Source organism: Calonectris borealis, chromosome 3 (assembly GCF_964195595.1).
Source record: "Calonectris borealis chromosome 3, bCalBor7.hap1.2, whole genome shotgun sequence".
NCBI classification, from domain to species: Eukaryota; Metazoa; Chordata; class Aves; order Procellariiformes; family Procellariidae; genus Calonectris; species Calonectris borealis.
The window spans coordinates 117,768,190-117,786,269 of record NC_134314.1 but is presented as its reverse complement, the minus strand read 5'-3'; the positions used below and the strand labels follow the sequence as shown (position 1 = coordinate 117,786,269).

The 18,080-nt window shown below is 43.8% G+C and overlaps 1 protein-coding gene across 3 annotated transcripts in view; it reads left to right on the top strand.

Annotated features, from left to right (window-relative positions):
- Positions 1-9,642, top strand: part of PELI1 (pellino E3 ubiquitin protein ligase 1) — a 46,964-nt gene extending 37,322 nt beyond the window's left edge. For 2 of the 3 annotated variants that reach the window (XM_075147617.1, XM_075147615.1), the window contains 6 exons: positions 642-786; positions 1,914-2,043; positions 3,620-3,721; positions 5,725-5,922; positions 6,035-6,223; positions 7,130-9,642. In XM_075147617.1, coding sequence (XP_075003718.1) covers positions 716-786; positions 1,914-2,043; positions 3,620-3,721; positions 5,725-5,922; positions 6,035-6,223; positions 7,130-7,696 — 1,257 coding nt within the window. In that variant the 5' untranslated portion in view covers positions 642-715 and the 3' untranslated portion in view covers positions 7,697-9,642. The remainder of the gene's footprint in view (positions 1-641; positions 787-1,913; positions 2,044-3,619; positions 3,722-5,724; positions 5,923-6,034; positions 6,224-7,129) is intronic. The other variant, XM_075147616.1, reaches the window with a different exon arrangement.
- Positions 9,643-18,080: the final 8,438 nt, after the last annotated feature.

Sequence of the window (18,080 nt, the reverse complement as noted above, 5' to 3'; positions counted from 1 at the left end):
CAAGAGACTGTTCTCATTAAGAATTATGTGGAATTCCCTCAGGAAATCTCCTTCAAACAGCTGTTTCTATCACTTTTGTCTGTGGGTAAACATGAGAGATCACATTGCACACCCCAAACTTACATGATAGACTCACTATCAAATTGTCATACAACTTCCTTCCATCTGCAAATCCAGAAATTTCTTGGAAAGCTCCGAATCAGATACTTTCCGTGAAAACTTCTCCCTCTCTAGCTAATGGACTGGTCTTGTTTTCTTTTTTTTCTTTAAATTTAATCCCTGTCTGGCTCTACTTCTTGGTAGTTGAACCAAACGTACTAAGTGAAGCTATATACTATTTATACTGAAAACTATCATGAAGGAAAACTGTGGATGTTTTATCAAGGCCATACTGGAATTTTCTAAATGCCCTTGTGTCTTTTGTGATCTGGTGGTTCTTCCAGGCAACTCAACCTTAATTGATGTGGTTTTATATGCATTATGTTTTATACGCATTTTTGTTTTTAAAATTATTTCAGGCAAAACCAAAATACGGAAAACACAAAATATTGTACCTACTGTATCAGATAGGTGTGCAGCTTTGTGTAATTGATGGCTTTGAGTCTTTTCTCTTACACTTAATTTTATCTTTGTTTTTACAGGAAATAATGAAAAAAGTGTGCCACAACTCTTGATCAGAGACCTGAAATTTGAGAAGAAGTCATTAGCTAAGCTCATGTTTTCTCCTGATCAAGAAAATCATCCATCAAAAGCACCAGTAAAATATGGTGAATTGATTGTATTAGGGTAAGTATTTGTGTCTTGGTTGGAAGTGAGAATGAAGCTAGAATTTCAGGGTGCACTTAAAAGCAGATAAAATGCAGGTTGCTGTGAGAGGTGGTCCCACAACCTCTCACTTAAACTCCTCCTTTCGCAGAGTATCTAGTGAGCGTGCAACTAAACGGTGAGTTGATCAGCTTTTCTTTGGTAGCGGATCTCATGTAAGGGAGGGAGTGGAGGGAGAACTGCCTTTTTCAGGGGCAGCCAGGCGTTAACACGGTATATTGGAAAATTGCACTGCAGCACGCATACTTTTTTGTGACAGTGTGAGTGTAGCAGTAGGGCTCTAAACAGTTGGGTAGACGTAAGTTTATTTTCAGCTCTTGTGTTCTTCCCAGGTAAGTGTTTCATGACAAAGGCAGCTGATTTGTGAAGGGTTTCCTAGTTGGTTCCAGGTTGTACCTAGACAGATGACTAATGTGATAATGTGGAAGGAGGGGTGCCCTAGGACTTTAAGTAAAGTGAAAGGAGTTTTATAAGAACGTGGTAGCTGACTCTATAATATCCAAATGTAAACAGAAGATTTTAATAAAGCAAGTTTGCTGGCTGGCCTGTTCGTGTTGACATGTTCAAAGTGAGGGTCTGAGGGTTTTCTGGTGGATTAAATCAGTTTCAGAGGACAGTATGTCTATTTCTTACAACGGTTTTTTTTTTGACCAAAATTCTCTAAAATACTAGCTCTTCACCAGGCTTGGTGAGCGTTCAGATTCTTTCATTTACAGTGTGAACACACCACATAGAGATAAAGTTACAGATAGGCCATATAACCTTACTTGTTTTCATGATCAGGACCAGAGTCTCTTTCGCTTGTCAATAGTAGCTTTGAGATTAATCTGAGTAGTGTTCCTTGCCCTACAAGCTTTGTGTGCATACGCTGTAATTCCAGGGGCATGTTTCAATATTGTGTTTATCAATTCTCAGATTTAAATAGATTGGAAATTAATTGATTAATTGGAAATCTGTAATTTTTTTCAATACCGTACTAATTAAGAAGACTTCGTGCTTAGTATGAAAGTTCTTGTGGGTCTGCATCTTGTGAGAAGCTAAGTAATACAGGAAGGTGGACTTTGTTCTTTTTCTGTCTTTTTTGATAGGTACAATGGGTCTCTCCCAAATGGAGATAGAGGAAGAAGAAAAAGTAGGTTTGCTTTATTTAAAAGGCCCAAGGCAAATGGGGTGAAACCTAGCACTGTGCATATTGCCTGTACCCCTCAAGCAGCAAAGGTAAGCTTGATTTGTCTAGATAAGTCTTATTTCTCCTGGTGCTGTCTAAAGAGTTCAGTGAAGTCAGTGCTGTTAGACTGAGATGAAATGACGTAAAAAGCATGAAGTTCTGGCTGCAAAAAGAATGGCTCGTGTTTATCCAAGGTTTTTTGGTACGTGTCAGGGTTAGCAAGAAACCATTCAGCAAAACAAATCTGGTGCCCAGTCCTCGCTGTGTCCAGAAAGAAAAATGTTTATTTTTGAAACATGAATGTTCAGGGCACAGGCTAGTCATGTAAAACACTTTCTGTTTTGTTTTCCTTCCAAACTCACTACAGACATCTGTTCTAGCCTTCCTGTTTTCGCACTCATTCATGCTTTAGGGCTAACTTTGCTTCACGTGAAGCTGACTTTGCCAAAGCTCTGTCTGCACTTGCTATTCCGTCCAATGGGTAGGAGTTCCCCAGGGACGAGGACAGGTGGGTTTTGCAGGGCACGTTTTATACTGCTCGTAATCAAGTTCAGAGTTCCCATTAAGAAGCAATAAAGGAAGGGCTTAGGTCCTGAAGTTGAATTGTATTTCATGTCAAAACTAATATATTATAGCTAAGGTATTACCATGAAATACTTCTGTATTGTGGCGATTCAAGTGTATGTGCAATTATGTTCAATATCAAATGGAGCATTTTTACTAAAACCAACGGAATTTGAGAATGTTAAGTGGTTGTTTAGAGATCTCCAGTGTCGAGATCAGGCCCTTAAATACAGTAGTGTTAAGTGTTTGACTCCCTAAATACCTTGACACTTAAGAATATTGATTCCTAAATTCAGGGAATGGTATAAAGTATTCTGAAATCAAAAGCATTTTGCTAACCAAAGTTCTTGTAATAGAATTACATCTATAGGAGATCTGTGAAAAGAACATTTATTTTTGCTAATTCTTTAGGGTCCTCAAGTAAGTGCTATTTAGAAGCACTTTTAAAATAGTGTTCAGTTCCTAGTGGGTAGTTGCAGAATGAAAATCTGGACTAACAAACTGAAACAAACTGCTACAACTTCTGCAACCTGTGCTGAGTTTCTCCATTTTAACTGTTTACCACCACTACTTGTTAGGTTTTTTGTCTATATATCTTACTAATCATCACTGATTTTAGTATGAACTCGGATCCCGTTTTTAGAATGAAGTCCCTAAGTTTTTGTCCTCACTTTGCTGTTGGCAAAGTTCAGGCCGAGAAGGCCGTGAAGGTGTTAGGTTCAGTTTTAGCCTTTGCACTCAGTTGTTTTGTTCTTTTGTGTTAAGGCCAGTATTGCTTTAACACGAAGCATGACTAATAATATGTCTTGGTTACGTGTATTTTGTTGCAGCGTGCGGTGAAGAGACCAGTTTGGTCTGTTGCTGAATCAATCCTGCAGCTTTTTTTAATGGCCAGGATTGGTTTTTGTGAAGTTTAACTACAGGTGTGTCACTAACAACCATCTGTGTTAATGCATTAATTGAGCAGAACAAGAGCCTGGTTATATATATTGTCTGCTTTGCTGCTGTATTCAGTAGAGTTATTGTTCACTGGTTCAATAATATTTGGCATTTTTTCCATAGGCAATAAGTAATAAGGACCAACACAGCATATCTTACACTTTGTCTCGGGCCCAGACAGTAGTAGTTGAATATACACATGACAGCAACACAGATATGTTCCAGGTATGTGAAGTAAATACGATATATAAATGTATTCTCACTTTTGGTAGTTTCTAACAAGATATCCCCTCAACAGGCTTTTTCCCTCAGACCCAAAAGTTCGCATGTGTCACTTTCTGCACTATTCGGAGATGTTTAATTCTGTTCATTCCCAAGGCCATCACATGAACAAGGCTGTATATCTGTGCATCTCTTTTAGGCTTGGTCAGAGGTGAAAGTTCTTTTTTTGTGACTAATGCACAGGATTATGGTTTTGCCTTTGATTGCTGGTCTGCAAGTCACGTAACCTGTCGCCCTAGTCCCTCCTTGCAAAATGAAGAATAAAGCGCACAGTTCTCTTTAAGCACTTGGAACTTTGCTTCTAGCATTTACAAAGGCATTTGGGATCAGCCAGTTGGAGACGGGGTAGAAGAAATACAATGGGAAACTACAGAGAAGGTTTTGACACAGCTAATGTGAAAAATACCCCTGACTCCTTTAAGCAAACGGAGAAATAAGTCTAAAGTGCTGGGAAATATGGAGAGAGGAGGCCCAGTTCTGATGTGCTGGCGGTTCAGAGCAACTTTGCTGCAGTTCCTGTATGTATGAGAAGGAACCACAAACACATTTGCAGCTGTGGTGTGCGCTTATATCTTATAATAGTTTCCTGTTTTTCTCAAAAGGAAGGGTTTTGTTTTGGGGGTTTTTTTGTGCGCTTTTGTTCCTTCTGATTCCTGGACTGATCTTACGTTGATTTTTTTTGTTGTCGCTAATTTATGGCAAGGAGTTTTGCTGTCACAGCATTTAGCTGTGACGCCACTGCGGGCTCTAAGGAGGCAGGAGGTGTTGGTAAGTGGTGGAGGAAGCTGCTGTGCAACTGCAAATACCTACAACAGAGCAAAAGGGCTGTAACGCACTAACTGCAGCATAAGCTATTGTTTGTGTAAGTGTTCTTTCTTCAGGCATGCTGTGGCATGTATGCTGCTCTAAAATTGCCAGTGGCAATCCATGTGTACTGATGGGTTATCCTGCTTAAGAAGCAATAGAAAAATACATTCTGACAAAGCAGTTTCAGTCTCATGAAAGCTCTCCAGCCTTCACCAAAAAGCACTTCAGGCTTTTGGGTCTCCTGCCCAGCAGTTAATCAGTCTTAATATAACCAGCTATTTTATAACAGGCTGTTGAGAGCTCTGGAAGTGAGTGAGAGATAGTACTGTGTAAGTGGGTTTTAAACCTGGCTATGTGAATGTTTGGGAGAGGGATATAACATCTCTTTATGCTTTATAAGGAAAAGGACAAGATGAGTTGACTGGAAAAGCAGTGAAACCCATGCAATTCTATCAAACCTGGTAGAGTTGTGTGGGACTGCAAAACTCATTCTTCCATGCAACCAGAAAAGAAGGTGCAGCTATTAGGAAAATCTGGTTGTAGTCTGATGTTGTATTCCCGTTGTGTTCTGTGCATATTAACGTAACCCCTCCCCGCCACAACGTCTTGTACCTGGTCTTTCCTGACAGATTTGCTGCTTCTCAGTGCCCCACCAGAGTTGGAGAGTCAGCTCACATAATCTAATTTTCCTACATCTACACCTCCACCTACTCTGGCATTATTCAGAATATTCTGGGCACGCAAAGTGACTGAACACCACTTTTCTTCCACCTAACTGCAGTTTCCTAGCTGTTTTGGCGCTGCTGCAGCAGGTCCGGCTGACCTGAGTGTAACCTTTCTGATTAGAAGGCCTTCAATGGGAAGTCATCTCAGAATTGATTTAATTACATCATTTTATTTCCCCTTCTTTCAGTTGGCTATACTCAGCCTTCAGAATAACTTTGATCACATGGAGGTGGAATAACTCATCAATTCAGATTAGGCTTTAGAAACCTAAATTTAGATTGGTGGTGGGGAATGCTTCAAACTGGAATGTCATGATTTTTTTCTTGATCACTTTTAAATGCTTTGAGTTTGAATATGCCTAGACCCAAAGGAAAATTTCTAAACAGGTTTTTTTTTTTTAAATCCCTTTCCAGATTGGTCGGTCAACGGAGAGTCCTATAGACTTTGTCGTGACAGATACAGTTCCTGGAAGTCAGAGTAATTCAGATACACAGTCTGTGCAGAGCACTATATCAAGGTTTGCCTGCAGAATCATATGTGAACGTAACCCTCCTTTTACAGCAAGAATATATGCTGCAGGGTTTGACTCCTCAAAAAACATCTTTCTTGGGGTAAGGGAACTCTTTCTTTTTTCCTCTGAGTTCAATGCAGGCTTATTTTTAAACTAATTCATAGCTCCACTTCAGCCAAATTAAAAGTTTTCATTGATGTAATTTCTCTTAGGAGAAAGCTGCAAAGTGGAAGACATCAGATGGGCAAATGGATGGACTAACCACAAACGGAGTTCTTGTTATGCATCCCCGTAATGGATTTACAGAAGACTCCAAGCCAGGAGTGTGGAGAGAGATATCTGTGTGTGGGAATGTGTTCAGCCTCCGTGAAACCAGATCAGCTCAGCAGAGGGGAAAAATGGTAAGAGTAGTGACCGATTTTTTTATGCAGCCTGTTTAAAATGGGTACAACCATAAATGGTACAGCTCGGGCATAAACAGAGGCTGGAATTTGCCTCATTCAGTGTAGATGTCACCTCTGTGATTAGTTACACTGACTTCTTACATGTCTGTGTTCATACATGAAGGTGTCTTGCTCAACCTGAATAACTGACATATATCTGCAAACTAGTACTTAATTGCGGATCTAGACTGCTCTCCTAAATTGAGTTGCCAGTCTACTATGCTCTTCTGCAAACTGTTGTAGTTATGCGCCCATTTTAAAGAGTATTTTCCTGATTCTCCCTCTTGAGTTTATGCTTTTAAGGTTTTCCCACTTTTCCTTTTTTACAGAATAATAAAGAATAATTATAGTTTTATTGACACATCCCTATATACCTGGATATCCATTTCCACCTTGGCATTCTGAGTTTTCCTCTTCCTCTTGTTTCCAAAGCATTGGCAACATTTCCAGGAGGTGCTTTTAGTATGACTTGGGATCTGTTTGCAAAAAGAAATGCTACATGAGCACTTATTTAAGTGATGCATTTAGCTAGGAATGCTGACAGCTGACTTTTTCTGGGGGAGAGGAAAGCCATGTGTAAAGGTTTGTTTGAAGAAAACAGTCTAAAATGTGACGGAGGACTAAACAAGACTTGTCAAGAAGTCTGTTTTGGTTGGTGGTTTTTGGTTTTTTGTTGTTTTTTTTTTTAAAAGAGGGGAGGGAGAAGCTGACACTGGGCTCTCTATGTAGGTATCTTGTACAGCACAGTCAGGAGCTGCTTGCAGGTTTTTGTTTGGATCCTTCAGGCAGATGTGTGTTATGAGTGCTTTGTTACTCTTCAGGTAACCTTCGGTGACACCTCTCTTTCTCTTTGCCCATCACAAGGTTGAGAACGAAACGAACCAACTCCAGGATGGCTCTCTGATTGACCTGTGTGGAGCAACGCTGCTGTGGCGCACTGCGGAAGGGCTTTCACGCACTCCCACTGTCAAGCACCTGGAGGCACTAAGACAGGAAATAAATGCGGCGAGGCCCCAGTGTCCCGTGGGGTTTAACACCTTGGCGTTTCCCAGCATGAAGAGAAAAGATGTTGTCGACGAAAAGCAGCCGTGGGTGTATCTGAACTGTGGCCACGTCCACGGCTATCACAACTGGGGAAACAAAGAGGAGAGAGACGGCAAGGATCGGGAGTGTCCCATGTGCCGCTCTGTCGGCCCCTACGTGCCTCTGTGGCTTGGATGTGAAGCGGGATTTTATGTGGACGCAGGACCTCCAACTCACGCGTTCAGCCCGTGTGGACACGTGTGCTCAGAAAAGACAACTGCATATTGGTCCCAAATTCCTCTTCCTCATGGTACTCACACTTTTCACGCAGCCTGTCCGTTCTGCGCGCATCAGCTGGCTGGTGAGCAAGGTTACATCAGACTCATTTTCCAAGGGCCTCTTGACTAACACGTGTGTTACCGAGGACTGCAGTAAACTGATAAGCTAAGCGATTCTGATTTTTAAACCAACTGTTTTTCGTATTCTCTGGGCTTTGCTGGTTTGCATTAAGATGAAGAATTTTCGGTTTTTTTTGTTCCAACAACTAAATCCCTCTCTATTGAGAAAAGTCTGGAAATGGAAGAAACGGGGGGAGAAGGGGGAGAACTCCTGCATTTTTTAGTTAATAACTACTTCTGAAGAGGTGAAGGAAGTGTTGTAGAGTGAACTTCGATGCCTTCCGCTTAATGGTTTTGAATCACGTGCCCACAGTGTTGGAAAGTTGTTTCATTCTTTTTGTATATGGAGGGTAAATAGTTCAAAGAACATTAGTTTACAGCTTGGATGCAAACGTTGTAAAATATAACGTGTATATTAACTCTTTTCTATTTATCTTTATTATTGAAAATACGTAGAATGTTTAGAGAGTAGCATGGTCATAGTGTGTTCATCCAGCAATTGGATGTGTAGAGTAGTTCTGGATGGAGAAGGACGTGAGATGGAAATGGTAGAAAAATCTTTTTTAATCTAAAATACTGAGTTCTTAGAATAGTTAAAATGCTTTTTAAACAAAGCTAATGCAAATTATGATGGCATAAAGGTGTGCTTTAACCATGTTGAAAGGTAGCTAAGAAGGACTTCCTAAAATGTCTTTTTGGTAGGACTGTACTTAAGATCTGGTTATGAGGAGAATATTTACCAGACTCTTTGAATATGCAACTTAGTCTAGATTAAGGATTTTTTCTCCCTTCATGCTAACACATCTCTTTATTTAGCATTAGTGACACTTGTGAGGGTTTTTTCCAATGTTAAAACATTAACAAACCTGAAAGACGAGGCTCGTTTTGTTCCTTGCTGTTTGGGGCGGGGGGTGAGGGGAGAGGCGGATGTGTCCGTGCAACATGTGTGGGGAGCAGGGAGCAATACGTGAATTGGCCGAGGTCACACCTTGTGGCAGGCTTGTCAGTCGGATGTTCTGCCTTTCTCCTGGCACGTTGCAAACTGGCACGTTGGGCGCGTGGCAGCCGCGGGCTTCACGGGCTTGCCTTTACCCTGCTGTGAGGAGCTGGGTGCAAATACTCAGACACGGAACAAAGTTGAAGCCCGGTACCCAAGGGATGCCTGCCTGCGTCCTAGCATCCTTCTGCCACTCGACACAATTGGCAACCTGTTAGGGGAGAGCTTCAGCTGGGACCGGGCTGGACTCGTAGAGCTCGGTGTGGGATGCTTGTGTGAGGTCTGCTCACGCTGCGGTGGGCTCTGGTTAGAAGTCCCTCTCCGCTCTCCCCTCCCTACCCCTCCTTTCCCTCTGTACCCACCAGAAAAGGCCAGTGCACTACATCCAGCTTTGCTGCTAACCCACTGTGCTTCATGGCAAATACACACCCTGACCTTTTTAGGATTGAGTTGAGCTTTTTTGGCCAGCTTCATACTTTTTTTTTTTTTCCAAAATACGTACTGTATAATTGACAGTAGCAAATTTCTGTACTTTATAGCATAGCTTTAATTTTTCCTTTTGAAGCTGTTCTAAAATTTTCTTGGTTTAAAGAGAGACCTATGTTGCTTAGATGTCATGAATTATTTACTTTGACTGTCAATTGTTTCTCCATTTTTAAAAAGAAATTATATATATTGTTTGGTTCACTCAGGAAATGCATGTGTCAGGAAACCTGTATTATAAGTTCAGTTAGCTGTCATGTACAAGTAACTGCTGTTACTCCCTTTCCATAGAAATATAACTGATTTTGACATTTTCCAGATTATATGCATTAAGTAATGAAACTTATGCAGCAAGAAATCCCTGTATTGTAGTTGTTCTAATCATTTTATTCAAACTATAGTATACTGTAGTTTAATTTTTATTTGCAAATTAATTTATTCAAACTATGTGAGTAAACACTTTTCAAAAATAGAAATTCTGGGATTGTCTGTTGCTTTGTTTCCAAGAGATGGGAAAGGTGGCTGGAGATGGCCCTTCTGCTGTCACGTAAGGTGTTTGTTCTGCACGTGTGGATTAAGATCACAAACAAGAAGCAACTGTAAAGAGTTTGCATGTTATCACAGTCGTGGATTTGAATGGCTCCTTTCAGATGTGACCTTTCAAGGTGTTTTATATTTAACCCTGCATTAACAAAGGTGAGATACTTGTTCAAAAGACATAGTTAAATGATCTCTTCCCTAAGTAAGTTACAAATAACAAAATGTAAGCAAAAACTTTTAACGAAGTGGCTGGGCTCTTGTATAATGTCAAGAGCTTTTGATTTCATCTTCCACAAAATCGGATTGACGCTGCCTCTCTGGTCCTAATCTTGTTGATTACCGGGATATGAAAAATCAGAAAAGGACACGATGAAAGCTACAAAGCACTATGAGTAATATAAAGATGCATTGTGAAAACAGATTGAGAATTGGATGGTAGCAGACACACGGAAAGCAGTGTACTCACCCGTGTTGGAGGCACAGCTGGATGCTGTGGTGCAATAGTGTAGTTGGTACACGCACATCTGACTGTAGAGGGGACTAAGAGAGGTTCATGCCCGACACATAACCATCGTTAAGCTTCTCCCCCATTAAGATGATACTTTATGCTTTCATTATACTTCTCTACCCGTGCTGCCTCCCTCCCTGCAAAGAAATGCCACACAAGAAGGTGTAGTCTTAGCGGAACCAGCTGTTTCTCTGGGTAGCATTATGCTGAGATAACCCTGCAGAGTCTGCCCCGTGCTCTCTGCCTGTTGTGTACTTTTCTTGACCCAAGCTGGGCTTGTTAATCCCATTTTTTAAATGGGCAGAACATGGGCATTCAAACGCCTGAGACACGGAAATCCCACTGTCGAAAGCAGGATAGCGGCGGTTGAGTAGTTTGAGGAACAATTTCCATAAAACATGCAAGCTAAATAAAAGCAGTAGCTTTGACTGCGGTTCCCTATTTGAGTTCCCCCCTGGGCTTCTGTTCTTTAATAAACAGTTTAAACAGAAGGTCTTGTGCTCTGTAAACTGTAAAATGAATGTCAGATTAAAAGTAAAATGATCCCTTTGACTCAACCAGCTGACTGAAGCGCTCTGAACTGTAAGGCCTTTGCTTCAGAAGAAATTTGGGAGCTGGGAGAAGTGCAAGAAGTTGCACTCTGCTGGCTTTGAGATGATTACGGCTCTGCTTACGTGCAGCCTAAATCAGCCCCTTGTACCTGCAAAAACCAGCCCCGAAAGAGATCTGTGGCCTTAACCTGCTTTCAAAGTTTGTGTGAATGGAAAGAGACATCAATGATGCAACCAGCAGATGGGACAGGACTATTCCCTGGGAGATCACTGCAGGTATGTGGAACTGATGAGGGGAATGCATGTGGAAAATGAGGTAAGTGTAGGCCCTTTTCTAGCCTTAAAGTTTTGTGAAGATCTGCAGAAATGCAACTGGAAATCAGCAAGTAGCTTTCTGCAGTTGGTTTGTGCATGGCTGCTCTGTTCTGCACAGTTCTTGTGTGTGATATGTAATGCAGGTGATTTAACGAGCTAACTTGCTTTCCAGCTGTAGGAAATTGCATGGATTTCATACTGGTAAAAGGCAGCAGTTTGGCACAGCAGCTGGCTAATGAAACCCTTTTTTTTTTTTTTTTTTTTTGCCTTCCCAAAGCAGAAGTGGGGCAACTCCTGGTGTGCTGACTCACAGCGGGAGCATGTTGCTGGGGAGGTTGCTGGGGGCTTTCCCTGGGAAGGCGGTGGGTAGCCCAGCACTGACGGAGCGCTCTGTTCCCTTCGCTGACTCAGCCATTGGCTGAGCAATACCAGGAGCGCGTGGTGTGGCTCTCGGACACGTGGTGCAGGCTGGGGATGAGGTCTTCTAATCCCATTTGTGCTAGGCTTGTTACACCTGCAAGAATGAGGCTGGTATCTTGAAAGGTTTAAGGACATGATGAAGTCACCCCAGCAGTCCTGTGCTTGAAGGTGCTCTGCAAATCCCATAATGACCCTGCTGTGGCATGCTTGATCTCTTTCTGAAGAGACACTTTCCAGGCCTGGGTCTAAAAATATATTTCCAGTTTTGCAATATAAATATATCATGATGACTACAGCTACCTACCTGCATGCTGTCTTTAAGCCTGGATTAGGCCTGGTTGCTGTTGAATTAAACCAAATTTCCTGGTCCTAGTCTTGGCTTGTGCAATCCCTGCTTCCTTTTCTGTAAAAACACTGGCAAAGCTCATCTATTTTTAATTGTAGCACTCGGCTTCAACATGAGGGCTGTGATTATCCTGGAAATGCAGCTTCTAAGGCTCTTTTGTGGCTGTAGGAGATTGCTTGTACGCACGCTGTCATGCATCCCGTGAAAAAGATCTGGGAAAGCATCTCTGCGGGAGCTGTTGATGGTTCCTGTGACTTGTGTCGGGGGCTCTTTGGCAGGTGTGGCCTCTGCATGGGCAGCAGCAAGCCTGCCTCTTCCCAGGTGCTGCTTCCAGGGCAGCAGCAAGAGCTCAGGACCCTGTTTGCTTGCAGAGAAGGGCACTGTGTCAAATTGCTGTTCGGATGCAGTATCCCATGGTAACGTACCCGGTGACACAAGCTGAGCTGGGGAAACACCGGTGTGTGCTATTGCACAAGAAACAGCCGGCTGCTTCAGCTGTGCTGGGTGCTACCAGTTGTCGGTCTGGTCCTGTCTCCCTCCTGAAAGCAAAAGGGTGGCAGATTTAAAGAGCAGGAAAAAAGGGCTTTTATTCTCTCAAGCCTAAGCTGCCCCTGTGAGAGCAGCCATCCCCAACACAGCCTCGGGGGAACCGCAAAGCCTGCAGTGGGACCGGTGGCTTCGGACGTTGCCTGAGGTTGTGCATCAGTGCAGCGATAGGGAGCGGTGTTAGCCATAAGTCCCAATGCCTGAATCTTTACGGTCCTGCCCTGGTCCCCCTGCGAGCTGCTCCCCATCCTCCTCCTCCTCCCTCCAGCCCTGGCAGATACGGTCCCTTCCGCAGCAGCAGTAAGCAGGCAACTTTGCAGAAGCTGGCCCCGTTCACCTTGCCTGGCACTAGCTTGTGTGGGATCAGGTGAGGCATCAGCTGGGGCTGCATCCCCTGAGGCTGAGCTCGGGGGAAGATGAGTAACGGGAGGTGAAGTGCCAGCTCGGGAGTCTGGAGCTCCCTGCCCACTCCCTGGCTCCAGCCCTCCCCCAAGATCTCCCTGCATCTTCGGCTGCTGCCAGGCAGAGCAACAGGGACATGGCAAAATGGGTCAACAGTGCCAGGTCCTGGTGTGGAAAAGCAGGGGTGGACCCTCAATCTGATGGCTGAACTGTAGAGCAGGAGAGCTGACAGTGGTCCTCCGGGTCTTCCTGCATGAAAAGCATTTGGATCCAGAGTAACCGCTCTTCTACAGAGCAAGGTCCACCCAACCCTGCTGTTTGGCTTCCAGTGGTGGATGTAAGTGTGTGCCTGGGAGGAGTAAGAACAGCACAAGCAGACGTGACGCTGCCCAAGCCTTATACAGGTTGTGGCTCAGAGACTTTATGAATAAGATGTGGCAGCCTTGGATTTTTCTTCCTTTAATATAACTTCATTTGAGCTCAAATAGGCTTCCAGCACCTGAAATTCTTGCAGCAAGGAGACCTAAGGCTCAGCCGCACACTAGGAAGTGCCTCTTGTTTGTTTTGAGCCTCTCTGATGACTGATGACTTTGCTTTATGTTACAAGAGTAAATAATCGTAGAATCATAGAATAGTTTGGGTTTGGAAGGGACCTTTAAAGGCCATCTAGTCCAACCCCCCTGCAATGAGCAGGGACATCTTCAACTAGGTCAGGTTGCTCAGAGCCCCATCCAACCTGACCTTGAATGTTTCCAGGGATGGGGCATCTACCACCTCTCTGGGCAACCTGTGCCAATGTTTCACCATCCTCACTGTAAAAAATTTCTTCCTTATATCTAGTCTAAATCTACCCTCTTTTAGTTTAAAACCATTCCCCCTTGTCCTGTTGCAAGAGGACAAGGCCCTGCTAAAAAGTTTGCTGCCATCTTTCTTATAAGCCCCCTTTAAGTACCGAAAGGCTGCAATAAGGTCTCCCCGAAGCCTTCTCTTCTGCAGGCTGAATAACCCCAACTCTCTCAGCCTTTCTTCACAGGAAAGGCGTTCCATCTTCCTCATCATCTTCGTGGCCCTCCTCTGGACCTGCTCCAACAGGTCCATGTCTTTCTTTTGCCGAGGGCTCCAGAATATATATAATAAATATAATATAATAAATATAATAAATAATATTAAACAAATAATAAGAAATAAAGAGTAACATAAAACTTTGCTTTGTGTTACAAGAGGCAGTGAATAACCATCTCCCATTCACCTTTCATCTGCCACTCCTGATTTTACCACTAGCATACCCGGCTGTCTGTCCTTGTCCTACTGCCCCTCTTGCGGGGCTGGCAGGAGGGAACGGGAACCAGCACCAACATCGCCCTATTTTCTGCCCTGTGGCGTTTGCCAGGCTCTGCTGGCGAGGTTTGTGGCAGCGGTGAAAGCACCAGCAAATATTTGGCTCTGCCGTCCCTGCTGAGGGCCCAGTGCTGCCATACGGGGGGTTGAGACATCTCGCATCCTCTGCATGGGCGCGAATGACCTTACGGATCAACTAGAGAAGCACTTTCCTGCCGGCAGAGGCAACTCCTTTGTGATTTGGCAACGCCTGCAATATTGTGATGTTTTTATTTTGAATGTTTTTGCTGATTTAGTGTGACTAAACAGCTCTGAGGCAGGAGTAAATTATTAATCTGCTCTGACTTCCTTCCTCTACCCTGTCTACGTACGTAATAACAGCTCTGTACTGAGATCTGCTGCCTTTCAGAAATACGATGAGTCCTTTGGAGTTATAACTCATGCCAGGATCGTCTATTTTTCCTCTTCCTAGTGGAAAGGTCTCATTGAAAGGCTTCCCCTCCACAGCACTTGCCCAGCACACGACAGGCTCCTAACGATTCCCCGTGAGCGCGCCGCACGAAGCCTGAGCGGCAGGGAGAGGGTAGGTAGGAAATGATAATTCCCATTTTCAGATAGTAGATGAAAGTACACGGTTAAATCACTCGGGGGGGTGGGGGAGCTTCCTTATGTGTACTCTTTACTAATAACTCCCAAGATCATCCCGTTGTCTCACAGCTCGTCGTCTTTGTCCTTGTATTCGCTTCTGCTTAAAAAAAAAAAAAATTAAATCAGATTCACTTTTCCTCTGCAGTTGTTTTATCTGACAGTTTTTCGGTCATGTTCACCGTGGTTATGATATTTTTTAAGTGTTTCTATTGAAATATGTGATTTTTAATGCATTCAACCATGTTGGCTGGACTCAGGCCCTGCAAAATATGTTTTGGGGTTTTTTGGTAACCTATTCTTCAGCCTAGATAGGGTTTCCCTTCAGTCTCTCCTGCTGCTGGTGAAGGATAAGGGCTTTCCTGGGCTCCTGGAAAACAGCCACATGAAGGATGAGCATTTCATCTCTGGGCTGAGGACACACACTTCTCTCCCTGGATGATGCTCAGATTTCACCGAGTCCCAGCACCTCCCACGTCTCAGCACTCTGATACCTGATTTAAAATAACTTTTACATACAACCGCCTCACAAATGGCAACTACCTGTGCTATTCCCTTTGGTTGGTTGCAATTTAGGAGCCGAATGAACGCGAAGCCTTTAGTGCTTCCATATCCCCTTCTTTCCAAGATAATATTTTTAGCTGATCCCAGAAGATTTGAAACAAAACAAATGCACGCAGAGATATTCTAAACTTGCCTGGATGCAAAGCTAAAAACTGCAGCTTGCTGTCATGCGCTGTAGGAAAGGAATTGAGTCAACTCATCCTTTCCAAAAAAACCCATGCTTTTTTTTTTTTTTCTGTTGTGTGGGAGGAGGAGAGAATTAGTTATTCAGTGGAACAAGGACAATTAAAAGCAAACGCAGCTTCCAGCGATGCCATCATCTGTTCTGTTAGCCCTGAGCAACACCGAGACAACCTGGCTTTTAAATTGGCCTCTTTTTTCTCTCTGGCTTGCGTTTCCAGTTGGCATGGTGGCTGGCATTTTCAAAAGTCTCCATAGGGCTGAGATGCAGGCGTGCCTGCTTTCGTTTTGCTTGGACAATCACCTAAAATGTGACTTTAAAGGGGATGAAAGGCTCCAAATTGCAGGGGATTGAGAGGTCATGGTCTCACCTGCCCAGCTTGCCCTTCCGTGGAGTGTTGCTTGTAATGGGGACGTGTCCATGGGTCCCACCACGGGATGAACCTGTGGTGCTACCCTCCACCATTACTGGAGGATAAACGTTGTCCGAGATGGGTTGCAGGGATGCGGGCATCTCTCCCATCTGCTGCCCCTTCCCCACAGCCTGTGGTCACAGCGACCGACTGGGCAAAGCCAGTCCCAGGCTCTGCAGAGCAAAGCTGCCAGGGCCTCATTTAATTAGCTTGCTTCACTTTTAAGAGGGAGCTAAATTAATCAGGTGGTCTTTTAAATGCCACATAACAGCACAGAGCATGGATATTTAATGCTTTTTCACTTATTTGCATTAAAAGTGGATTCAGAGCAGCTTTCCTGAGAGGCAGGGTAAGCGATGCCGAAGACCTCAGCTCCACCATCGCTCCGGGTGTTTTCGGTGTTACTCAGCGTTTCTGCCAGCGTCACTCTTTATCACTTGGAAATCTCACTCTGCCTGTTCTGGAGCAGGAGAAGCAGAAGGTGTGTGCAAGCGCCTTTGGGCGTCGATGAATCAGTGCTCATGTCACACTCCTTGGCAGCTCCTGGCAACTGCCTGCCAGGGAAAGCCATCGCTGGAGCCCGGGCAAGTGCCTTTACAAAAGGAGGGCTTGACTAGAGACCGTGCCAGCCCTAAAGAAAAAAAACACCCCAGCCCCCCTGTCCTTAAAACAATATTGCCAAATGCACAGTATTTATACAGTGGAGTGTTTTTCGTACCGCGGAGGCCTGGGTTTAGTGTTCCTCACAACAACATAAATATATTTATAGGCCATGTGTGTCTGCATTTTGTTATATTTTTATCTTTATAGGCTAATGGTTAATAAAGCCAGGCTGTATTTATGTTTCTGCAGCGAAAAATATGTTGAATAGTATCACGCAAGAGGCTTAAGCTCTGCTGGCCCCAATCAATCTTTTAGAGTGTAATTTAGGGGCTAATTCACACTACAGAAGTATAAAGGTGGGATGTCAGAGGTTGGCTTCCCCAGGACACAGCAGAGGAAGAGAAGAGCAGCTGTGGGAGTCCCCAGGGTGGGGGTATTTAACCCACCTTTGCTCTTAGTACTCAAAAAAATAGCAATGCAGCCAGCGTGTTCTGTGCAGCAGCAGTTTCTAAATGACTTTCCTCAGCCCAGCTTGCCACCTGGCTGATCCTTACGTCCTGTATACATACTGTCAGCGATCACCTTATGTTTGCTCCCAGATCCTGAGTGGCAATGCGAAGCAATGTCAGGTCCGGGCACCTCCTGGGTGATTTGGTCCCATTCGTGGCAGAGCCTTCACCAGGGAGCTGTCAGCTAATGCATTTAACATGGGCTTTTCTGATAGTGGGGAGTGCTAATCTTTTAATCATAATGTTGCTCCGTACTGAGTCAAATGTCTTACAAAACCCCATTACGACTGCCTTTTATCTGCCAAACTTGCTATCTCAAAGGAGGAAAGCAGGTTTGCCAGATGTGAGTTTTTCTTCCAAAAAAAACCCCCATGTTGATTGGCATTATGTTATTGTCCTTTACGTGTGAGCTCTGATCAGCTTTCTCTTTATTTTGCTCAGTGTGGATGTCTCATGAGCTGGTCTAAAATTACAGTTATTGTTCTCTTTTGAGTACCAACACTTACAGCCTCTGGAGTTTCCCTACTATTTCAAGGCGAATAAAAGAAAAGAAACCAATACGGGTTCCCAGATCGCATCAAACAATTTTTTCATGAATTTTAGATGCAAGCTCCTTTGCATCAGCTGATTTTAAAATGTATTGTTCATAATGTAACCACGGATCCATGGAAGGTCTTCTCCTGCATTAGTCTGCCCTGTGGCAGGGTTAGCTCAACCCAAATCCTGCTTGCAAGCATTCATCTCGCTTACCCTTTCAAAATCTGCAGATTAAGGGAGACTCCACAACCTGTCCAGGCAGCCTGTTCCTCAGTTGAACTATCCTCCTAGTGAGAAATTGCTCCTCATCTTGAACTTAAAGCCCCCCAGAAGGAAAGCTTTAGCACATTACTGCTTGTTATTGCCTCCACAGCCCAGAGAATGTGGAGGCAATAGTTTTTTTTCTCCCTCCTTCTAGCAGCCTTTTACATATGTGAAGGCTGTGAGCATGTCTCTTCTCAGCCTTTTCTTCTCTACTCTGAAGCAGTCCTTTTGAT